Source organism: Periplaneta americana, chromosome 16, assembly GCF_040183065.1.
Source record: "Periplaneta americana isolate PAMFEO1 chromosome 16, P.americana_PAMFEO1_priV1, whole genome shotgun sequence".
Classification (NCBI taxonomy): domain Eukaryota; kingdom Metazoa; phylum Arthropoda; class Insecta; order Blattodea; family Blattidae; genus Periplaneta; species Periplaneta americana.
Genome location: NC_091132.1, coordinates 136,712,518 through 136,733,189, shown reverse-complemented (window position 1 = coordinate 136,733,189; position 20,672 = coordinate 136,712,518). Strand labels below are relative to the sequence as shown.

The 20,672-nt window shown below is 35.9% G+C and overlaps 1 protein-coding gene across 2 annotated transcripts in view; it reads left to right on the top strand.

Annotated features, from left to right (window-relative positions):
- The window catches only part of Nos (Nitric oxide synthase), a 501,742-nt gene that overhangs the window by 434,402 nt on the left and 46,668 nt on the right, over positions 1-20,672 (top strand). The window contains exon 14 of one of the 2 annotated variants that reach the window (XM_069813070.1): positions 1,434-1,586. The exons of the other annotated variant lie outside the window; for it this stretch is intronic. Coding sequence (XP_069669171.1) covers positions 1,434-1,586 — 153 coding nt within the window. The remainder of the gene's footprint in view (positions 1-1,433; positions 1,587-20,672) is intronic. 2 annotated transcript variants of the gene reach the window in all.

Genomic DNA, 20,672 nt, shown 5'->3' with positions numbered 1-20,672 from the left:
AAAATATATAACTCAATAAATGAAATAAATGTCACGATTGAAAATGGCGTCGAGTACAGATGATGTAGTTCTTGTTGCTGCTGCTGCTTGTGTGATTCTGGCAGGAAGTAATAGGCCTTGTAAACGAAAATGTTTGGTGCGACCATCATTACAAGCTAGAAAACAATACAGTAGAAGCAGCCTTTTAGCAGATCTTAAGAGAGATACTGGTGATTCCTTGGCAGGAGAATTTGGATGTGATGGAAGTTTCAAAAACTTTGCCAGAATGACCAGTTCTGATTTTGAATACATAAACGTAATCGGACATAAGATACGTAAGAAAGACACTTCATTTCGAGATGCAATACTTGCGAAAGAAACCGTTACTTTAAGATTTCTTCCAAGTGGAGATTCCTACAAACTTTTGTGCTATTTGTTCAAATTCTCCAAGCAGAGCATATCCAAGATTGTGCCAGAGTATGTGAAGCTATCACGGACTCACTTTTCTCTTAAAAACAAGAGCATCTTGAAGTAGACCCATTTTCATTTGTGTTCAGCGTTTGCTCCATATCCACTTTTCTTTAATTGTCTCTGGTACTGTCCAATAAGGATTCTCATTTTCTTTTCAACCTCTTGCACATCCATTTTCATATTAACATCCAATTCAGCTCATGCGTCGTGCTTTTTATTTGTCTTTGTAGTCCATATCAGTCGCGGATCCCATAATACCTGTTTTTCTCTGTGCAGCTCAATTAACTCACAAGTTGCAGTCTTGTTCCACTACATTATGCCAAGTTGACTTCGGAACACAGATGAATAATCACGCCAAGCGCACAGAGAATGCGTACAAGATACTACGCAATAATGCAAAACACATGACGTGATGATTCCAGCAAGACTCAGCTCGTATCGTTTTATGTAGCGGGTGCGTTTTATAACAAGTTACATGATGCACAAACATGTTATACAACGATATTTTATAGCATCCTTTGATCTTTACCGACACCCGATGGATATACATATAACTTGCTATATAACACAAAAAACTCATGTTATATAACATTTTCTTCCCGTTTCTACAACAAGTTATATAACTTTGTTATATAAAGTGTTTTGTTATATAGTGTGGACCCAGCTTTAGAGAGTCTTGCTTATGAATGAGCAAGCTACAGGAAAAATTTACCAGTTTGTTTTCACCACGTCAAAATTAAACTCAGTTATTAAGCCATTATTGCCTTAGAGCTGCCCTTACTTTAAAATGTAATTCCATATTGTCACATCAGCAGTTTACTATCTACTAATGTAAGTATTTAGCAAGAATGAAGATTAGTAGACCAGTTAGTGTACGGTACCTAATGTGCATTTGGAGCCTGATTAATGAAGACTGTGTATAGTGTACATAAGCTATGCAGCTAGCTTGCTCTCCGCCCTCTGATCTCGTCTAACCCACTCAGCATGGCCACCTCCAAGTCCTTCATCAAAGCCAACAGCCAGACGGAACTTGCCGGTCAACAAGCAGATCGGAAGTTGGATCGTCTGGATTCGCTCAGGGGTTCAGTTAGTGACGTCATGGCAGAAGACACATTTGGACCACTTAGTAATGTCAGGTAAGCACTCTGACATTCCTACGTAGCTATAGGATAATTTCTTCTTCTTCTTCTTCTTCTTCTTGTTCATCTTCATAACGACCAAGCTAGTCTGGAATAGACCCATTATGTGCTTCATCTATAAGGATTAAATAAGCAACCCAGAATCAAATATAAGAAAACTTTTGTATCCATTTACACGGCATTGGACCGTACAAAAGGCAGGGAGGTAGAGGTCTTATTTCTGGACAAATAAAAAAGTGATTTGTTCAGAACCACCGTTTCCTATCTCCAGGAAAATACTCGATAATCAGTTTCATATGAGGAATTTGAAAGTTAGAGCTAGATAGAAAATTCGGAATTGAACTCTAGTCATTTTAATTCGTAATCCATCGTCCTACCGATAGAGACAATTCGGCTATGGAGACAGGTGTATAATTACAGAAATTGGCTGGTTTCTTCCCATTCAGATCTTCAGGATCCAACGAACAGTTTTCACAAGATATTTCTATCTTTACTCCTTAAAATTCAGTACTTTGGAGCAGAATATAATGAGAACATTCCTCTTCCTTTGCATATCACCTAACTATGGGATTTTCCTGACTTGTAGAAGAAATTTCAGGCGGCAGTGTCCTGTCAGTAAACAAAGATAGACCTAATCCTACTGTCAGCAATATCCTGACCATGTGAACATAATTTTGTCCTATAGTTTAATGTTCGTAAAATTATACCAAGCTGAATCTCTAGAACAACTTTTCTCTTGTCTTATTAAGGCTATTTGCCTGTTTTTCGTATAACACATCTTATCGAAGTATCAGTAGGTGACGAGATATTGAGGTTTCAATATCTTACATACATTGTCATGTTACCGGATTTGCTTTATCGGTTCAAAATCTCGAGTATATTTATCACCATTTACTGGAACTAACCTTCCAAAATTTATAGGCTGAACATGGGATATAGAATACCTACCGATGAGTGATAGTATAGGCTTACGTGTACCTGACAGTATGCATTTTTAAACTACGGTTTAGTCGTGTTAATTTCGTTATATTTTTTATAATTCAATTCATAATGATTTAGTTATAACTTTTAGTGTTAATATTTCTACAGTGAAAATATGCTTTTAAAACAAACTTTCCCTGTCTCGCGTATATATTTTATGACTTCTAGGTATTTCTTTTTATCTTATAATATCTTATACTTTCCATATCCTTCTTATATCGATATTAAGTCTTCAAACGCTTTTATCATTTCTATCAATGATAATTACTTTAGCATATCAACTTCATTTATTATTAAAATTGTTATGTGACATGTACATAATATATTTACATACATACTTTTTAACATACTTTTTCATTTTACAGATGTTATCAAGATGAATTTATTGTTACTTTGTGGCTATTGACTAAGATGCTTATTGTGTGATTTTATTAACCAATAACAATATGCTATTTCGCTTGAAAAATGCGCATTTTGCTTAGTTTTGTAAAATGTATAATGTTCTAAATGACGAGTGTCTTAAGATGGTTTAAATACAATTCATAACTGCATCTGTACCATATTTATGAGAGGAAGAACGAAAGTGAATCCTTTCCTATACAATATAATGCAACATACATACTCCGAAATAATTGTAGTTGTTCTGATGTAATTGTTATTTTCTCCAATTACGAATATGAATAGCTAAATAGGTAACAAATTGGAGCATCTTTCAACCTTTAATTTATCCAACCCCTACGAGCATCACATATAATAGTGGGTAGGGATGGGCAAAAATAACCGGTTATTTTGATAACCGGCTATTTTCATTAGGTTAACCGATTAATTAACGGTTTTTTTGCTTGCCGGTTTAACCGGGCAGGGCATAGTTGCGTCACACGGTCAGATAAAATTCAGCATATAAAAAAGGGTCCCTGTTTTGTGGGCATAGTTGCGCCCCGTTCCCATCAGGTAGAGAAAAAGGCATGGCATAGTTGCGCCCCGTTCTCTTCAGGTAGAGAAAAGGTCATGGCATAGTTGCGGCCCGATGAAATAGGTAGAGAAAAAGACACTACGGAAACTCGAGCCTCGTAATCAACCAACCTTATTGATTTCTTATTCGTTTTATATTCATTATCGATACCGTTAAAATGAACACCATGAAGTTGGCAGTATTTTATTAACTGTTTTTCTACTGTTTATGCAGTGATTATCGATAGCCTACCGTTAAAATGAACACCATGAAGTTGGCAGTATTTTATTAACTGTCTTTCTACTGTTTATGCAGTGATTATCAATAGCCTACCGTTAAAATGAACACTATGAAGTTGGCAGTACTTTATTAACTGATATATTCAAATGAGTGAGCCGTTGGAATATGGGGCCTTAACAGTCTTGACATTTTATTAGTGATTTTCACACCGTCTGTGGCGTATAGTGAGGTTAATTTAAAATGCATGTTAAATTTAGCGAAAAGGGTGAAGTGTTAATATTTGATAATGGTTCTAAGTTTCAATTTTCGAAACCCTATACCGTAGGGTTAAGATATCGATGTAGAAACAAAAAATGCAGTTCATTTATTGTGTGTGATGAATAAAAAAGTGTTATTTTAAATAGCAAAATTGATCATACGCTAGGCCTACCTGATTTCAATGCAGCTATCACTGTAATATTTTTAAGTAATTTATTTATTTTATGACAATCACTTTCGTGTGTACTATGCTCATCGGGGAGCAACCATGCCATGTATTATTTTCATCAATAACCGAACTACCGGTTATTTTTTAAATACAGTAATCCCCGTCAACAAATTGTTCTCTTGTGTCATTCCTATGTGGAGCATTGAATGTTGCTTTAGTTATTTAATATGTCCATAGAAAGCAAAATAATTTCGACTCCAATTCAACTGTCAATCTATGCCTATCTTAATCGCTGACTTTCTCTGATTGGCTTAAATATAAATGTGCTGGTATTGGAGCATTTCATATGGCGGACAATTTTCACTTGTCTGATTGGCTGATATAAATGCGCGGGTTACTGGAACATTTCAAGTGATCCGTGATTTCAAACGATGTCGTATCTTCTTTTTTTAAGTAACTTTCTACTATTTAAGATGGGCGATACGTGGCTTTCTAACCGTCAGGTCTGATAGTCGCAACTACTTATTAAATTATTGGGTTGTACATAAGTATAAGTTCCATTGTGAAAATGTCCTCTAAGAAAAAGTGTTGTGTGGGATTTTTTTACGAAGAATCCAAATAATACGTTTGTTTATAATTTATGTGGAAAAAATTACAAAACAGGTGGAGGAACAACTAATTTAAAAAATAATTTTCGTAAACATCCATCATGATTATAGTTAAAGGAAAATGCACAAACTAAGATATCTATAAAAACTTCATGTAGTTCTGATGAAGTTGATGATGTTGAAATTCAGGTAAGGTAATAATTATGGTTATTGTCAATATATTTATATTTTCAACTTATTAATATGCACATTGGCCTATGTATAAATAATATACAATATAATAGAGAAATACAGCAAATTATGTGCAATTATTCATAGTGCTATTTATTTTTAATGTCAAGATACAGTTCCACCCATCATTATTACCCTAATTTGAGTCAAGTCTGAAATTTTATAACTTGGCCGCAAACATAGTAAAAAGAGTTCGTAAATGCATTACTGAACGGGGCTGCCATTTTTAGCATATGTTGTGAAAAATTATGTAACTCATGTGAAAACTGATGTAAGTAAACCTAATAAATTCATCTTTATAAATACAGTATATGTGAACGTATTATTAAGATGTGCGCGACTTTTGGATCATAATATATTATATTGTATTATATAATATAATATAATATAATATATTATATTATATCATATTATATTATATCATATTATATTATATTATATTATATTATATTATATTATATTATATTATATTATATTATATTATATTATTAAAGACATTGCAGAATGAAATCGTAACCCGTTTCCTTTGTCAAGAAGCCTTGAACTAATTGTGTTATGGGCTTGCAGCTTCTTTGTCCACCATAAATTTAATTGCGATCCCTCCTCGAATCGATAACCAATCCTCGTCATGAAATTAATGTGAACGCACTTGCTACTAGGGTATAGCCGACAGAAGATCCCATCCATAATTCTATAAGAACTCTCGGCAATTCTCTGCCACTAATTGTGAAACGTTTTCATCTCATTTAAATTATTTCTCCTTCACGTCCAAAAAATGCATTCATAATAACTCTTGAGGTTTCTATGGATACCAGGAGATCCGACTCCACCTCAAATTAAAGTGAGATATTGCTATGTGAAGTGAAAATGATGACGTAATCGGTTGACTGGAGCGAGCACTTGTTTTGTCGACGGATGAATCTTAGTCGTCTTGCAGTAATTGTCTCCAACGATCGAACATGCCTGTCAAAATAATTGCATTTGTGTGTGACCTAGTTGCAGGCTATAAACAGGGAAGAGGAAGCGGCTGGTATGGAGATGATTCCCATCTTAATATTCTGCGTGTGTATTTGCGTCGCGGTGCAAAATCAAGTACGGAAGGAGATTCGCAGCAATTTGCAAGAACAGCTTAGTTGGAGTACAAATTGAATATCTCGTGCCTTACTCTTTACGTATAGTACTACTAATACTATTCAACTCCCTACATTTTATTATTCGACGAGATATCGAAACACATTATAGCCCAAATTATTTTGGACAAATTTAATGTAAAACGCTTTCATCACTAAAGCACTTTTACATAAACGACTTTAATACTGAAAATGAATATAATTCTAAAATGTTTTTGTCAGTGTTTATTCAAATATAACACGCAATATTAAATATAACTTATATGCTTTTTATATAGGCTATCTACAGTACACATACGCTATAAACGAGTAACTTTCAATTTATTTCAATTAGCATTACACTATACTAATCAATCAACACCATCACCATCATTAATCTATACATACACACACAAATTGTGACATTAAGACTCGGAAAGCGGGAATTCCAATTGGAAAACGAGGCATGTACCGCTAAATCAGAATATCTCGCAAAATTCGAGGGAGATGATAATGAAATGAATTTTATGTCATTATTACTATTATTGTTATTATTGAGAGATGTTTTATATGATATTCTTATTGAATTTGGTATTCCCAAGAAACTAGTTCGATTAATTAGAATGTGTCTCAGTGAAACGTACAGCAGAGTCCGTCAGATGTGTTTCCAATTCACTGTGGGCTAAAGCAAGGAGATGCACTATCACCTTTACTTTTTAACTTTGCTCTAGAGTATGAAATTAGGAAAGTCCAGGATAACAGAGAGGGTTTGGAATTGAACGGGTTACATCAGCTTCTTGTCCATGCGGATGACGTGAATATGTTAGGAGAAAATTCACAAACGATTAGGGAAAATACGGGAATTTTACTTGAAGCAAGTAAAGAGATAGGTTTGGAAGTAAATTCCGAAACGACAAAGTATATGATTATGTCTCGTTACCAGAATATTGTACGAAATGGAAATATAAAAATTGGAAATTTATCCTTTGCAGAAGTGGAAAAATTCAAATAGCTGGGAGCAACAGTAACAAATATAAATGATACTCGGGAGGAAATTAAACACAGAATAAATATGGGAAATGCCTTTTATTATTCGGTTGAGAAGCTTTTATCATTAAGTCTGCTGTCAAAAAATCTTAAGGTTAGAATTTATAAAACAGTTATATTACCGGTTGTTCTTTATGGTTGTGAAACTTGGACTCTCACTTTGAGAGAGGAACATAGGTTAAGGATGTTTGAGAATAAGGTGCTCAAAAAAAATATTTGGGGCTAAGAGGGATGAAGTTACAGGATAATAGAGAAACTTACACAACACAGAACTGCACGCATTATATTCTTCACCTGACATAATTAGGAACATTAAATCCAGACGTTTGAGATGGACAGGGCATGTAGCACGTATGGGCGAATCCAGAAATGCATATAGAGTGTTAGTTGGGAAGCCGGAGGGAAGAAGACCTTTGGGGAGGCCGAGACGTATATGGGTAGATAATACAGTATTAAAATGGATTTGAGGGAGGGAGGCGGGGCTTATATGAGGCCGGCAATGAACCTCCGGGTTCCTTAAAAGGCAGTATGTATGTATGTATTTATTATTATTATTATTATTTTTATTATTATTATTATTATTATTATTATTATTATTATTATTATTATTACGCGATGGGAACCAGAAAAAATATGGAACTAAAAAGACTAAACTCTACTGGATCCAAATACATTAGATAGGGATCAACTGAGGAAAAAAATAAACGAACAGCATGATAATATTTATGTAGGTACAGTATTATACTTGGTTGAGGGAAACTACAGCACTGTATAAAGTCCTATAATAATAAAAATGTGTTGTTATTATTATTACTATTACTACTACTATTATTATAACTACTATTATTAATCCTGCCAGTACTCTCGAGAGCGAATGTTTCCTCCTCCTCCGAGCACACAATAGGGACATATCTTGTCGCACGTGAAACGCGACTGAACAGCGAAGTGACAGCTGAGTTAATTGCTTCCGACTTGTCATTGGCATCTACAGATTCCTTGAGCTGGGTAACCTGCCCTCAGGGATTTACATTCGACAGACATTAAAGTTGTTTTCAGTTCTTGAAGTTTTCATTTTAAATTGAAAAAAAAATAATAATAAAAATATTTACGCACTGTGTGCAAATTGCGTGCAGTTAATGCTCATAGAATAATAATAATAATAATAATAATAATAATAATAATAATAATAATAATAATAATATCATCAGTTAAGCTATTAGAACATCAAACTTAATGACTGCGAATGCAATTGAATAGGATATGTCTAGAAGGACCCGACTTCAAAAACCTTTTTTTTTCAGGACAGACAAAAAAACTGTCCCCCCCTACCCAGACTAGAGTAAAATCATGATACATGAAACTTGTGCTGGAAAGATGGTATGCATAATTATATTTTCACAAAAAATGCACTTTATTAGAACTCACTATTTTTTCTATAAGCAATTGAAAGTTGTAGTATGGTCCTTCTTGAACTATCTCATACGACAAAACATCTTACTTACTTACTTACTTACTTACTTACTTACTTACTTACTTACTTACTTACTTACTTACTGGCTTTTAAGGGACCCGGAAGTTCATTGCCGCCCTCACATAAGCCCGCCGGTTGGAGGTTAAAATGTCCATTTCAATACGTTCGCAAACAGAAATGTCCACTAGCAAAACGTCCACTTACATAAATGTCCATAAAAATTAAATGTCCACAAATACAATGTCCACTTATGTAAATGTCCATAAAATGAAATGTCCACTAATATAAAGGTCCTTAGAATTAAATGTCCACTTGTTTTAATGTCCTATACATGAAATCATAATTTTTAATGTATAACCATACACAGAAATCTCCAATTTAAAATGAATTTTTTAATGTAAAATGTCCTATATGAGATCATAATTTTTATGTACGTATAAACACACAGAAATCTCCAAATTACAATGACTTTTTTATGTAAAATGTCCTATATGAGTTCATAATTTTTATGTACGTATAAACACACAGAAATCTCCAAATTACAATGACTTTTTTATGTAAAATGTCCTATATGAGATCATAATTTTTATGTACGTATAAACACACAGAAATCTCCAAATTACAATGACTTTTTTATGTAAAATGTCCTATATGAGATCATAATTTTTATATACGTATAAACACACAGAAATCTCCAATTTACAATGAATTTATATGTAAAATGTCCTATATGAGATCATAATTTTTTTGTACGTATAAATACACAGAAATCTCCAATTTACAATGAATTTTTTATTCCATCTCTTGACCTTGACCTTCCTCTTCTGGCTGTCCAAGAATTTTTAAGTGATAAGATATTGCACGAAGGTAGCGTTTTATATCATTCCTGTCTTTGTATTCATGATATCTTCTGACGATTGCCTCTATCCGTTGTTGGTTTCTTTGGTAGCCTGTGTTTATTTTATTAACTGAAGACCTAATATTTCGATAATCTACTCGAATTTGATGTGCTAGAGTTTCGTCCTCATATTGTTCATCTTTGATGTTTTGAATTAACCTTCAAACACTTGCATGATGAGCAGCGACCACTTTCAGAAAATTTACTATGAAATGCTTCCACTGCATTGTTTGTTCGTTGGTGTCCTTGAAGAGTCAGCATATACATGTTTCAAATTGAATGCGGACTTTTTTATACTCGACATTTTGTTGTGGACGTTTTTGTATGTGGACATTTCGATACTGGACATTTTTATATGTAAACATTTTTTACTGGAGTTTTTCCCTTGGACATTTTGCTCTGGACGTTTTTGTTTGCGGCCATTTTTCCTTTGGTCATTTTAAGTGGACAATTTAACTTGGAAGCAGCCCGCCATTGGTCCCCATCCTGAGCAAGATTAATCCAGTCTCTACCATCATATCCCACCTCTCCCGAATCCGTTTTAATATTATCTTCCCATCTTCGTCTCGGCCTCCCCAAAGGCCTTTTTTCCTCCGGCCTCCCAACTAACACTCTATATGCATTTCTGGATTCGCCCATACGTGCTATATGCCCTGCCAATCTCAAACGTCTGGATTTAATGTTCCTAATTATGTCAGGTGAAGAATACAATGCGTGCAGTCCTATGTTGTGTAACTTCCTCCCTTCTCCTATAAGTTCATCCCTCTTAGCCCCAAATCTTTTCCTAAGCACCTTATTCTCAAACACCCTTAATCTATGTTCCTCTCTCAAAGTGAGAGACCAAGTTTCACAACCCTAAAGAACAACCGGTAATATAAATATAAACCTCAAATTAAGCCTCGGAATGGGACTGATTCTCTGGCACGACCACTGACAAAACATCTACTTTCCCAAACTTTACACAAAGTATCTACTTTAACAGTTTAATGCTGAAGTTTTGATTTCAGAAATTAAAACGCTGAAAATCATAGACGATAATTAACCAATAGTATTTATAGCCAGGATCATTGTTATGGACCGGTGATTGTATTCTGTCAGATTATGGCTTGAGTGATACATTTTATTTTCAATATTCAAATGCTAGTATATAAGTTTCAAAAAATCCCTCAGTTTTAGTACCTTCACAAGTAAGTCACTTGCATAAACAGGTGCTGTGGGCTTACTTGCGAAATGTGTGCTCAGTTTTACCATCCTAACACCCAATAGTGATCGAAGTACTCAATGTCTTATGTGCTTTCATTGTGATTTTTTGGTTTGCATTAAACTCAAAAAAAATTTGTTATTATCCTAAACTAACGACTTTCACTAAAGACTGTTTATAACAGTGCTTCACTGAAGTTCTTTACTATTTCCCTTCGCACCCTTAGAACAGCATAACTCTCTTCTTTCAAACTATTACACTCTTCAAAAGTTTCAACTCTATTTTCCTTTTCTCAATCACGCAGAAGAGCCTATCACAAGGGAAGTACAAAATCTCAACATCGTAGTTTAAGAGTTTGATTTTGCTCTCTACTGCTATCAGTCGTTCTACAATTTGAGGTATATTATTTTCTATATAATGATAAATTTAAATTATGGTTTATTTAACGACTCTCGCAACTGCAGAGGTTATATCAGCGTCGCCGGTATGTCAGAATTTTGTCCCGCAGGAGTTCTTTTACATGCCAGTAAATCTACTGACATGAGCCTGTCGCATTTAAACACACTTAAATGCCATCGACCTGAGCCGGGATCGAACCCGCAACCTCGAGCATAGAAGGACAGCGCTATACTAACTACGCTACCGAGGCCGACCCTATATAGGCCTAATACTTAAAAAAATCTATTTCATTATACCCTTTTTGGCATTGTTTTCAGGGCATGTATACATAGTACATGATCTTGTCTTCCCACAATAAATCCCAAAAACATAAAGCCAGTATTGTCTGCAGTAATATACATCACTCCTGGGTGAAATGTAAACCGAAGGATGTACCCTTCTATTTTGTTTTCTACAATGAATATCTCTGCAATATTTTGGTGAGAGCTGAATTTTGAAGGATGACTTCGAGTATCAAAGGATAAAATCGTTCTGTTAAAAAATCAGTAGCCTTTGTTATGTACAAATCCAGATCTCTTTGCAAGGGGCCCTAATTCTCACTATTTGACATGAGTGAAACTTCCAGTTTGTGACAAGTAGTACTCATTTCTGATATGGACCTAGCAAAAGAGTATGTATTTGCCATTAACATAGTTCTTGTAAAAGTAGTAGGTTATATGACATTTTAAATTCATAGCATCTTTGTCTATGAAGTGTGAGATAGACCTCTGGATAGTATTTTCTAAGTCCCAGTGTACATTTTCATTATATTTAAAATTGGTACCAGTTGAGTGCACACATGGGAGACACAACTGCTGACAAATAATAAAGAGCTTTTCAGTAATACCAATCCAACGAAACTGTGGTACTTGTTAGAGTTCAAGAACGAGTCCATTAATAAATCATACAGTTAAGTAACGGCCCTATTACGGTAATGGAACCCTTCTTGAAATACCCGATATTTTAGACTATTTCTATAGCGTCCCTCCATAATAACAACATAAAACCACACTACAAGTACAAAATGAAAAAATATGTCAGTTGGCCTTTCTTGGAATACCCTATTCAATTGTAATGGACAAATAGAATGCTGTATCAAGATGATGGGTAATTCAGAAAATCTTGACACACGCATTCCTTAAGAATTATTTCATCATGTCTCTGTACTGTTCTACTACAGGGTTGTTTCCGATCTCTGATAACCTGGCTTCGAGACTTCGGACCCAATAGAGCAATTCAGTGGGAAATCCGCATAACGGCGTACTGAGTATAGTGGTAAAGCGTACAGTGGGTGGGGGTACTGTAGAATGAATGCCAACAAATACGCAAAGGAAAAAGCTCTGGATTTGAAGGTTCTGATGAATAATTTGGTTTTCGTACAAACTTATTTTCAAACTGTGTCTGAAAAGTCAGAGCAAGAGATGCCGGAAGCCCTCAAATTAGTTGAGAAAATGACACAGAGAATTAATGAGACATCAAGTACACCGGTTACTGAACGTGTAAAGCAGAAGTGGAAATCAATTATTTTATGTAAAAATAACGGATATGGAACATTGTGTAATATAAACAGCAAATTAGTGGACATAGAGTCGCCTGAGAATAAAGGACTTTCTCTTAGAGACTGCAATAATGTTAGGTTTTTTCGTTTTGCTCCTATCACGTCATGCGACGTAGAGCGCAGCTTTTCACAGTATAAACTGTGTTTGGCAGATAAGCGAAAAATATTTATGTTTGAGACACTGAAAATGTATCTTGTGGTACATTGCAATTCGGTACTGTAACTGCACATCCTAAAGACGACCAATAGGATAAATGCAGAAATTAAAATTGCTATATGTTTATTACCACCATTAACACTGTGTATAATTAAACAAAAATGCTTATAAAAGACAGGAGAATAAATATTTTTCACATTCTTTTGACTTTGTCATTGTGTAATGTATATTTACTTTCAGAATGTACATATGTGTGTGTTCCCCAATACTACCGTACTCTATTCTAAATAGCAACGATGTTACCTCAACACATCTCTATCTTCCACTACTTGCAGCGAGTCAACAATCTATACTACATGCACAGTAAACTTATTGTATCGGGTCCCAAGTCTCGAAGCCTGTTGATAACAAATTTCGATGACATGTGCGTCAGGAGTCACACGATAGCTGAACTGTGGCGCGAGATGACAGACCAATAGTGAGTGATCTCATAGTCAGAGTGCACGGCGACTCACAGCAGAAATTCCCAAGAAAATCGAACCTTTTTCGGAGGGGTACATTACGACCCTTTCCAATGCCAAGTACAGTTAAGTGAAAATAAAAGAAGCCAGCAATAAACGAGGTTTCATTATTTCCAAGAAAGGCATCTTCTGTGTACTTAATAAGATTGGTGAAGTTCGAATGGAATTAATTTGTATCATCTCGTGGGGTTCGGCGACTTGTGACGGGAGTTGGATTTGCTTGCTTTTTCCACCCTGGAATTAATCCTATCCGAGCTTTACCAGTCTTATTAGATGCACACAAGATGCCTTTCTTGGAAATAACGAAACCACGTTTTTTGTAAGCTCCTATGATTTTCACGTAACCATACTTGGCATGGAAAGAGTTGTTATGTACCCCTCCCAAAAAGACTCGATTTTCTTGGGCATTGCTACTGTGATACACCGTGCACTTCGATTATGAAATCACTCACTACTGGTCTGTCACCTCTCGCCGCAATTCAACTGTCGGTCTGAATCCTGACGTCTTTCAAATTCGTTATCATCAGGCTTCGAGACTTCGGACCCAATAGGGCAGTTCAATGGGAAATCCGCATAACGGCGTACTGTGTATAGTGGTAAAACGTACAATGGGTGGGGGTACTGTAGAATGGATTCCAACAAATACGCAAAGGAAAGCGCTCTGGATTTTAAGGTTTTGACGAATAATTTGGTTTTCATACAAACTGTGTCTGAAACTATTACACGGTTAGAAAAGTGAGAGCAAGAGATGCCGGAAGCCCTCAAATTAATTTAGAAAATGATGCAGAGAATTGAGACATCAAGTACACCGGTTATTGAACGTGTAAAACAGAAGTGGAAATCAATTTTATATAAAAATAACGGATATGGAACATTGTGTAACATAAACAGCAAATTAGTGGACATAGAGTCACCCGAGAATAAAGGACTGTCTCTTAGAGACTGCAATGATGTTAGGTTTTTTTTCGTTTTACTCCTATCACGTCATGCGACGTAGAGCGCAGCTTTCTACAGTACAAACTTCGGCAGATAACCGATAAAGATTTACGTTTGAGACACTGAGAACGTATCTTGTAGTAGGTACATTGCAATTCGGTACTGTAACTGCACTTCCTAAACACGACCAATAGGATAAATGACAAAATTAAAATTGCTACATGCTTATTTCCACAATTAACACTGTGTATAATTAAACACAAATGCTTATAAAAGACAGGAGAATAAATGATTTTCACATTCTTTTGACATTATCATTGTGTAATGTATATTTACTTTCAGAATGTACATATGTGTGTTTCCCCATACTACCGTACTCTACTCTAAATAGCAACGATGTTACCTCAACACATCTCTATCTACCTGCAGCGAGTCAACAACCTATAGTGCATTCACAGTAAACTTACTGTATCGGGTCCAAAGTCTCGAAGCCTGGTTATCAGAGAACGGAAACAACCCTCTGTATACTGTAGTTCTATCTATGGGAACAATATTAACTGCTTGTTTTACATTTTAATTACAATGTGTACATAGAATAGTACAACCGTCCACTAATCTAAGGTATTTCGTCCCTATAATATTGTTGAATGGCCATTGTATTTCTAGTTGAGAATTCACATTTTCCTATTATGAAGCATAATTATGGCTATAATTTTGTAAAGCCCATATGAATTCTTATCAAGCTCTCTAAATGTTCGGCTTTAATTTCCATGGTTCTGGCTGTCTTCACCACCTTTTACAGCCATGGCCAGGACGCTGACACTGAATTGAAAGGAAGGTATCTCTCGGGCCTCGGCGAAGAGGAGAGAACCGGGGGTGCCGAGTGACATTGTCGCCGATCAGAGGAACCTTGTGTGACAGAGGTATTCCTCTCCAATTACAGCGCTGCCTGTCCGCAGATAGTTGACAACTGGCACAAGCGCAGACCCCTACAGGCGATGCTAGGCTTCTAATTCCTTCAATGTATGCAAATTGTTTTCTCTTAGGCTTGGACAGTGCCTTGTGGTTAGTTTCATTAGTAGCAAATTAAAGTCATCTCTTGCGAGTTTCCACGTTGAAAATGCTGAAATAACTCCACAAACAAACGATTCTGTCCTTTGATACAGTCCGCGTTACCGTTTTTGGCGTGTGAAATAAGTAATTGGAACGTTAAGTGCGAGTGTTTTACATTTACCGCAGCTAGTCTGACAACTGTGTTTGGAAAATGGCTGCTGTGACGCGTATAGGAAGTGGTACCATTCTTAGCTGCACTAGCAACATGGTGACAAACTGGGCACTATATACTGGATCTAGGACACACGACAAAAACGCTGGCGCCAGCTGTACTCTAGCTATCCTTCATAATTCAGCTCTCACCAAAATATTTCAAAAGATATTCACTGAAGAAAACAAAATATAAAGGTAATGTACAGTAGTGGCAAAAAAAAAAAAAAGGACCGACCCTTGTAGCTGATTTCAGAGCCTTGTAGCACAGGTCAGCACGATAGACTGGTAACTAAGACTTTCGTGGTTCGAATCCTGCCAGGGAAGGCAACTTTTTTTGTTCCATATTCAAATTTATTCCCAATACATTATTTCGATTGCAGCGATATTTTACTACTTAATTAACTTATTATTCCCAGAACATGAATTTTACTACCTTATTTTCTAATGGCTTTCAAAATGGGCCACGTCAGCAGTCGAAACTACAACAATTTCAATAGATCACTCGCTATATTGTGAATGCGGATGTGGCATGCGCAGTGGCACATTTCGGGGACTTTGATTATTCCGTCGGTCCGGTTTTTTTGCCACTACTGTACATCCTTCTGTTTGCATTTTTAATTGTCCGTCATCGTCTTCTTTTTCTTCATCATCTTATTCGAAATTATCCTTCGAATAGAGCGCTTTTCGTTATCATGTTCGAAGATGTTCAACAACAACTCTGTTAACAGTGGGCATGAGCCACCGGTATAGCTCAGGCGGTAACGCGTTTGCTTGCGCTCGGGCGTAGATTCCATTCCCGTTTACCAAAAAAATTATTTCGTCCACAGAACTCACACTTTGTAATACAACAAACCGGAACTACGACCAGAGCTACCTAACGGCTTTGTCTACAATCTACTTCAATTTGAGACGGCTAGGTAGCAGAAAGCCCGCCTCATGAGACAATCGACAATGAGTAGCAGTACGAATGTCAGTCCCACATGTTGCCTGCCTTTTCCCCAAGGAAATACCCTAGTGGCGACTCATTTCTGTTAAGAGATTGAGTGAACCCTAGGGACAAAGCGCGACCGGAAAGTTTAGAATGTTTAGATGAATCTGAAATATCTATGATCCCATATCCATGGAATCGAACCCGCGACCTTCCGGCTTGCGAAACATCTTAACTGTTACGCTACTGAGTGTCGGAGTGTCATCTATTTAATAATACACGTAAGTAATGAAAATTGATGCTGAATTTTCATTGCACTGTTTATCTATATTCCTTTTATTTGTAGTCATTTCTGTGGGTATATACAGGGACATCATTTTATTTTTACTAACATTCCACGACTGGAGTTCGATGATAATGGCATAAAATGTAAACAAACCCATTTACGTAAATTAGGAAATATCGCGATTTTGAGTTTGATAATTTTCATTAGGTTTTTGTTGAATCAAAATAAAGTACAGTATTAACAATGAGTTTTTTTACTCACGAACTGAGCTGTCCATGCGGGCGTATTCATTATGCAGTGTATATTATACTGTCTACGGCACATTAGCGTACAATATAAAGAATGAAGTTAAATTGAAAAATGATCAAGTATGGATATTTAAACACAATTTTGAAAATGGTGGCCGTTCATTTCGGTACAGACTTCAGTTCTAATGTGCATATTATCGCACTATAGACGATTGTACCTAATTTCAATTACCAGTTTCGTACTTCGTACTAGTAACTCATGTTGAAATAATTCCGTACCTACACCATAAAAAGTACCTTATGTTCTGTATATTCAATCTTCACTTCTGGTCGATCCGAAAAGATAAAATTACTCAGACATGCTATCTACTGTCCGTCCAAGTAGTCACGTCGCAAGGGGATAATCACATGACAGTTAATTACTTAACGAGGCCTTTCATCTAAGTAATTTTAAACAGTTGTATAATATTACGTAGAGGTCCAATTCCTAACAGAAATTAATGTTTTCAGAAAAGAGCTAAGACAGCCCAGCCACTAGCCTTTACAGAGAAGCAAATAGAAGCTGGTGGGGGAAACCGGGATGTGACGTAGGCAAATGGACGACAGTGCCTGTACGAAAATAATTCATTAATTTAAGCTCTTTCGTCACTGGAAAACGTGGACATATTTTTGGAACGTACTGTTTACTATGACCGTAAGGCTACTAGGACTATATATGCGATCTTGGTTCTGTGTGGAGAACGGGCGCCCATGGTAGAAACATCATTAGTAGAAGGGGTGGGAGTGAAGTACATTCAAAAAGTCAGGTACAATAAAAATTGAAGTAAAAATAAAATGATGTCCCTGTATTATCGTGTAGGTAGGACCACTAATGATGTAATTCCGTAACTCACGGAGTTCTGATTAACGGGTTGCACAAACTATTAATACTATTGCCTTGCAATCCAACGAACCTTCTTCACAAGATGTAGAGACATAAAAGAAGCAGACACTTCTCTTTTTGTTCATCTCTACTGTGGCTCTTATTTTTTTACACTTTCTTTCTTTGTGGAGGCAATTCTTCTCTGTATTATTTCCTTTTATCCTGCTCATTCTCTGCAAGTTGTGACTACCACAAACATACTTCAGAAAGTTTCTATAAATGTTAAGTTTCCTTCCGTCAAGACTTACTTTCACTCAAGTTATATTTTATTGCAGTTGTTTTAAATCTTGCTCCAGCGGCATAAATTACGTCAGAATAAAGATAATTAAAGGAACATACTGAGAAATTTCGATGGATAAATCTCATGAGCAATGTATAACCTTTGACACGGAAAATAGTCGCTCTCCTGTAGCGTGAATTTGTATGTCCCGTTCATGGGGAAATATTAAGCATCGAAGTCCAAGGATAAAATCAAATCGTAGGAGTGATGTGTGTATGTCATGAAACGACATATTCCCTACCAAGCCTTTATGGCTTAGCGATAGAGCTCTTTCTTCTCGTTCCAAAGACCGGGGTTTGAATTTCTCTATGTAAGACGCATGCGTGTAAACACGGCGTACACGGTGATTCCCGAGCTATTTCGAGGTTGTACTTAGGGCCGTATGCACAGTCGTTACCTTCTAGGAACCTTTTGAAAAGGAAGAGGAAAGCGAAAGGCGTGATTTGGAATGCAGAAACAATACTTACGGAAACCTTTCCTTTGAGGCTTTCCTCTCGTGGTTCGTCGGTAAATATTCGGAACGTTATTCTTTTTTGTCGATATTTGTTCGCACGTTTATAATTCTAATACGAATACGTCACGTGTAGCCAATAGGAATTGGAGGGAAGATGCAATTTTTATTTCTTTTGAATGTGAATGCAGCTGCGTAACATTAATTACAAATGCACTGTTTTCTTTCTAAACCTGTACATACGAAAGATGCTTAGGTCGTTAAATAGTAATTTGGAGGAATTAAATTTCAACCTATTGAAAGAGAATGGTAAATATTATGCACACTGCAATGTATGCATAACGAAGCTGACGAATACTGCAGCTTCCAGATTAAGAGCACACCAGTAAGAATGAACGTATTTTGTTACTTTTCTATAACAGTGCGATGAAATGATAAAATACTCGTTTTTGGTCAATTTTCTACCAGTGATCATTAAAATTGATAAATTATAATAAAATTGAAGAAATTATATAACACTTGTATGAGCACTATGTCTCATGGTTTCTTTATTTATTATACATGTTTCGGGGATTACGTCCCCATCATCGGTGATGTCAAGACAAAGCAATTCCGGATGTTTTATCTGTACTCCTGCGTGACATGATATATGAACTAAGACGAAGGTTGTATGCAGTGTTGCCAACATATAAATTGTATCCCCGTCAGTATAAGACCTGGATATCCGTCAGAATCCGTCAAAATTAAAAATAATAAGACCCTATATAATATATATATATAAGGAAATTTTAACACAACTTACCAATTCTGATTAAAATAATTTGTCAAAATCTAACTTGATTACGAGGAAATCTGAAACAGGATATTCTTAAACATAGTACGGAATAGGCAGGGCTGTTCAAGTAAGAAGTAAAATCTTCCAAAATTAAAGAATTAAAAATGACAGCAGCTAAAAATTTCAAAAGACAATGTAAATCGTAATTTCCGCCAGAAAATCCGTCACCCGTCAAAGCCATTTTTTTCCCTCCGCTACGTTGAAATTCCGTCAATTTTGACGGATTTTCCGTCCAGTTGGCAACACTGGTTGTATGTTTTTCAATTTTAATTTTATCAGTGCGATGAAACTTCGATATCTCCCCACATTACACACGTAATGAAATCATTAAAACGTTTTCACATTCCTCGGCCTCACGTCACTCATCTAACCTAATAACCTTGTTACATACCTCGTCATCATGTCGCTTAGCTTTCTCCTCGTCCAACCATAACAAAACACAAAACAAACGTCGGTCCCGTGTGCGGTGTGGGGAGATATCGAAGATTGGCCTAACAGCGCAATAATCTACTAATTCCAAAAGAACACATTTCGTAACACGTGTTTTTCTAACTAGTTATTGTTTTAACGTAACCTAACCACATCTGTGCCAGGATATAGTCAATTTTGTCATTTAAACGGAAGATAGGCTATAGTCATAATTATATTTAACATTAAGATATGTTAGATAGACTGCTTTATACTATATTCAAGAATGTTTTTGTGAAAAGAAAGTGGAAAATAATAGTTAAATTTTATTCAGTGCTTATTTATTCATTTGGCTTTTTATAAAACAATAAAAAAACTTTTTAAATCCATTTATTCATAGATACATAGTCTACATGAAAAAAGATCATATAGACTACCTGTAGTAGATTACACGTAGAAAATATGCGTAGATGTAAAATTATAGTCTACGGCATATCACTGGATGAGGCCGAGTATCTGACATTCGTCTTACGGTTGGGAAAAACCTAGAAAAGCGAGAATCGAACTAAAACCCGAGCGTAGCTCCGATCAGCAAGGCAGGTGCCCATATTTTGTTTCTGTGTCTGTACCATCCACTTACGATCTAAGCTTAAGATATACCGCGAGCAGCATATATTTTGTTTT